The 5,163-nt window shown below is 38.8% G+C and overlaps 1 protein-coding gene across 1 annotated transcript in view; it reads right to left on the reverse strand.

The window, feature by feature from the left end:
• The window catches only part of zgc:154075 (uncharacterized protein LOC556929 homolog), a 6,358-nt gene extending 1,238 nt beyond the window's left edge, over positions 1-5,120 (reverse strand). The window contains exons 1-13 of the mRNA XM_035657545.1: positions 4,486-5,120; positions 4,051-4,159; positions 3,638-3,722; positions 3,464-3,537; positions 3,294-3,353; positions 2,862-2,969; positions 2,633-2,689; positions 2,385-2,515; positions 2,050-2,104; positions 1,740-1,832; positions 1,496-1,630; positions 811-912; positions 162-323 (exon numbers count right to left, since the gene is read on the reverse strand). Coding sequence (XP_035513438.1) covers positions 162-323; positions 811-912; positions 1,496-1,630; positions 1,740-1,832; positions 2,050-2,104; positions 2,385-2,515; positions 2,633-2,689; positions 2,862-2,969; positions 3,294-3,353; positions 3,464-3,537; positions 3,638-3,722; positions 4,051-4,159; positions 4,486-4,499 — 1,185 coding nt within the window. The 5' untranslated portion in view covers positions 4,500-5,120. The remainder of the gene's footprint in view (positions 1-161; positions 324-810; positions 913-1,495; positions 1,631-1,739; positions 1,833-2,049; positions 2,105-2,384; positions 2,516-2,632; positions 2,690-2,861; positions 2,970-3,293; positions 3,354-3,463; positions 3,538-3,637; positions 3,723-4,050; positions 4,160-4,485) is intronic.
• Positions 5,121-5,163: the final 43 nt, after the last annotated feature.

Here is a 5,163-nt window from a genome sequence, read left to right on the forward strand (position 1 = left end):
GTAAATACAGTGAATATTCTTAATCTGTCCTCATTTCTCAAAATGCAAGCACAGGCCAACAGGTCATTACAGGGTAACAATTCACATCAGAGCCACTGATTCTGGAGTGGGCCAAGAAGGAAGATTACATTTCTACTGGAAACTATACATAGTATACTCACCGCAACAGCAGAAATAAAGGCATCCATAAGGTGGTAGTCTGCTCCACCATGTCCACTCATGCCAAAGTGCCTGGGGGCATTATTGTGTGCCGTATGCTTTGTGGCTCTCTGGGTCAGAAAGTCAAACACACGTACCTCATGGCCGTCATATGACAGCTCCCCCTGTGAACACACAGTTCATCATATAGCTTCCACTTAGCTGATGGATCCGTCGTAGAAACATACATGTATCCCAATATGATTTTGTTTGGTCACACCACGATACAGTGGCTTAAGGTTGTAGGGTTTTTTTCTGTTCTTTAACATAATCATAATAATTTAACAGAATCATTGTGTTTGAGTCCGCCATGGTCAACTGCCATGTTTCTACAGGAGAACAAAACCAAACACTAGATATGGCCTTTTTCATGGCCACCATAGTTTCCAGCTAGATACCACTAAATCCTACACACTGGGTTTAAATTAATAATGAATTTTTCTGACTGTTCATCTACATACTATTTTCTTCTTTCTCAAAACTATCAAAATGTCAATTGTTATTTTGAAAATTGTGCCACATTGGATTGATAACACACTGATATCAATATATGGCCAATCTTTAAAAGAGCACTTTTATATTTTATCTTAGGAAATCACCATTCTTTCCTACCTTGCTGCCATAGATGGATGTTTTTCGCTTGCATATCTCCTCAGTGAATGCCACCATGGAAAAGGCTGCCGTCACACCCCCTTCAAACTCCATGTTGACAACCTGAGCATACAGAACAGATAAACAAGACATACGGAAATAAATGTTATGTTTCTAGACATAAATAATAACCTATTTTTAAAGGAAAGTAAATTATGAATTTGAATTTTTTTTATGAACTCTTTGAAAATTGTGAACATCTTCTCAAATATATTGGACAGAGTTAGGAAAAAAGATATTACCTAAATGACAACACCAACAACACAAATTCTGGAAACAGGAAAGGTTGTAAATAATAAAAGAGGCAGTGTGAGCAATGATGTGGCGCAGACAGATACAACAAGGCAATACAGCCTGTGGCTTAAAGCAAAATAAATACAGTAATGCCACACAGTAATAAGCTGCTTCTAGATACCATCATCATCATCATCATCATCATCATCATCACAGAGGTCAAACTGTCAGGTCAAACTACATCCAGACAAGTAAATCGTCAGATATGATCTCTTTTGGGAAGAGTGAAACAGTCTTGGATATCTGACGATTTAGCTGAAATGATCTGACACTGTAGTTTGACCTGACAGTTTATAGCACCATGGATACTGGTGCATCCCTTCATTAAAGCGCAAACCAAACTTAATCTAACCTGGTTACTGCAGACATCGTTGTCACACTCATAGACACAGCGGCCATACGGTCCTGTCCTCAGCGCCTCAGTTACTGACTCGATGTCTGGGAAAGAGTTCGGACATATGACTGATACAGGCCAGCCAGTGTTACCCTAGCACACATACAAACACAGCACATTTAAAATGATGTATAGCAAGTGAAGTATTATGTTACACACAGATAGTAGATAATGGGTTAAAATCCTGTGTTAAAATATTAACCTGTTTCACTCTATCCAGGTAGATTTTGCGTGCAGAGTAAGCACAGTCTCTTTCTATTGAACAGTCCAGGCAGCGATCTGCAGCGCCTGTTGGCTGACAAAAAACATTTGATACTTATGCTTCATATTTATGTTAGACATAGCAGAGAGTACTGTCATGGATAGGATATAGCTTAATGACACCAAAAGACAACTCATCAGCTGTGAAAATGATTTAAGTGGTGTAATGTTATGTGCTGTTTCACATAGTATTTATAGATTGGCTGCTGGTTCCCTTTGTAGTAGTGATAGTGTCTTTGTATTACACATACCTTGTTTTCTTTTCTGAAGTGGCTAACGGATCCAAACGATGACACTTTGACACACCTGCCCAGTAGAAACAGTGAAGTTAATGATTCATTTTAGGAAAAACAGAATCAACTCATGGAAAACAACACATCCACCTGTAACCAGAGAGACTGAGGTCTGACAAAACCACCTTATTCCTACAAGCATCATCTGAATAGAGGCATTCCACAAATTGATACACCTACAGGACATTAACCCCGTTGACCAAACAACTTGTTTATTTTAATGTTTGTTGCACTTCATTCCTGGACATCAGATGAGCTTGGGGTTAATCATTGACTGCTGTCTGTTTGTTTACCTGCGTGCTCCAGCCCAGTGATGCATTAGGTCAATGTCATGGCACGACTTAGCCAAAAGAGCAAAAGAGCTCTCTGCTTCATTCCTCCAGTTCCCCCGAACAAATGAGTGAGCGAAGTGATAAAACCCAACCTGGAACGAGAGGTAGACAAAACTAATCTGTAACAGTTAACAGGTATATTATTTAATGAATGGCTTTAATAGATGTGAGTGTTATTTTCTTTATTTCTATTCTATTTGCATTCTTACCGGCTCCAAGTGTTGAATGTGGATCACATCACCTATGACTCCAGCATCTATCAGCTCCTAGAAAAAAGTACGTTTATTTTATTTTTTTAAAGCAAATAACAACCAAAATACTCTTGGCTCTTAAATATTCTTAAAAAAAAAAAAACTCAATTACAGGTTAAGGTACCCAAATTACCCAAAAATTTAAACCAAAAACTGTCAAATGTTTTCATAAACAGAAAATGTTCACCTTTATTTTGTGGATGACGGGATCATAGCGGAGAACATGACCCACTGACAGCATCACACCACTCTGAGTGCAAGCCTCCACAATCGCCGTGCAGTCTTCAGCAGTTGTCTACAGTCGTGAACAAAGTGTGCAAGGAAGTACGTTACACAAATGCAATCACAGAAAGTAAAAGCACGAGAAGAAGAAAGCTGATACAGAAGAATGAACCGGTATCTTCTCCAAATGTACGATGTGCTTGAAAAAAAGAAACAATGTTTGTAAAAATATAATGTGACATGTTTTTTTCAAAGGGGTAATTTTTAATCAAAATACAGAATTGCCAAACTAACATGCAAAAAGTTAGTGTAAAATTCAATCTGTATTATCATTAACAGCCATATTAAGGTTAAAGTTCTGCTCTATGTTAAGATGGTTAATGTTTATTCCACTCACTGCCATTGGTTTCTCCAGCAGAACATGGTAGCCCTTCTTCGCAAAGGCCACCGCAGGTTCCTGGGGGACACAATCTAGTTTAACAGACTGATAATGTAATTTGAAGACTTAAAATTTAGAGTTTCACATACAATATAAACAGAATATACATATACTTATTGTATATTTACCTTATGAAGTCGGTCTGGAGTACAAATTAACACAGCATCTGCAAACTTCTCTCTTTCAACTATACTGTGCCAGTCTGGTTGAAAAAAAAACAAAAAACATTTAGTAAATGAATATGAGGCAGATAATTATAAACAATTAAACACACACACACACACACATAGGTTAAAGCTCACCTCCAAATATGTTTTCATCTGCAATTTTGTGTTTCTGTTGAAGTTTAGTGCGAGCGAATTTCCTTGGATCAGCTACTCCAACAACCTGAAATGGTGAAGTTGAGTAAAAAGCACTCAAATACTCCATTACAAGTAATTATCTTAAAGGCTGATGTATCAGGGCAATTATGCAACTGTTTAAAATCACTGCACTTTCTATGGTTACATAAAACACTAATCTTAGGATGAAATGAAATCAAGTGAAATAAACTGTATGCAAACTGACTTTACATGTTTCTTCCATTAATATATTGCCAATTATCTCGTTTTGTCTGGATATCATTTGGCTCAGAAACACTCAATTAGGAACACAGCACACAAACATCCCTGTCCAGTGAAGGACACAATCAGGCTGCAGGGCAACCTCTCCTGACCTGCACACGATCAGGATGGACGGATGCAAACTGGGAGTAGATCTCCCCTCGACTGCCAGCTCCCACCACGATGACCCGGACAGGGGAAGTCATTCTGGCACCCTGTGAACTTTGACACAAATCAAAGCTTTGTAGACGCACCTTACACAATGCCTGAAGTAATAAACACTCATCAGTCAGAGGTGATCACCTGTACAGTCACCACATCTCACATACTATAGGTTGTTACTCACTACATCTACAGTGCCCTAGATATACATTAACCATCATTTGAAGGTGGATTAAATTAACTATTTAAACACATTTTTATCTTTCCCAGTATAATAGAATGAATACCCGAACCGATACAGTAGCTAAATGAGAGTAGGTCATTATATTAAACATGGTTTCTGGTCAATATTTCTCAGTTTGTGACATGGCTGTTTGTCTCAGTACCTGTTTTGTCCCATACAGCTGTCAAAACATTCTGTCTCTCTTCCGCGTTGGTCCAAAGTTATTCAGACACGACTACAAAACCATTCAGTCAGCGAATGACTACAACCGCAGGGGCTTTCACTTCTTCTAACATAAGAGTGAACCTCAAAGCAGTCAGACAGCTGTCTACCGCCCCCTACAGTGCGCACACGGTACTGCGGCTGCATTCACGGCTCCTCGTAAACTGCATTTTCATTGTTTATCGCAGGGCAAGTAGAAAAAAAATGCACTATAATACTGAACTCACGTCTGGGTATTAATGTGGGAGCACCAGGCAGCTGGATTTGCTGTTATATCGGCTTATAATCAGTTATTCAGACTGAAAACATATTTGGGTCGATGTCATATGATAGTTGAGGCCACATTTGGTCAGAGTGATATAAACTAAAGCCTGGTGGTTACACGTCCTCCCTCGCATCCAAAAATGTGTCTACTCAAAGAGGGTCTTATATTATTTAGCTGACAAGCAGGCCAGTCCGATGAATCACCGATTAATGCCACATTCCTCAAACCGTCGCGCTACATATTTCCGACAGCAAGCGAAGGCAACATGTTAGCTAGTTCAAGATTAGCAGTTAGCAGTGATTGTGTAAAATGGTTTCAGTAGTGATATTAAATCTCTATTAGTCGTTATACGTC

This window comes from Morone saxatilis, unplaced genomic scaffold, assembly GCF_004916995.1.
Source record: "Morone saxatilis isolate NCDOM2014 unplaced genomic scaffold, NCSU_SB_2.0 Contig15, whole genome shotgun sequence".
In the NCBI taxonomy this organism is placed as follows: Eukaryota; Metazoa; Chordata; class Actinopteri; family Moronidae; genus Morone; species Morone saxatilis.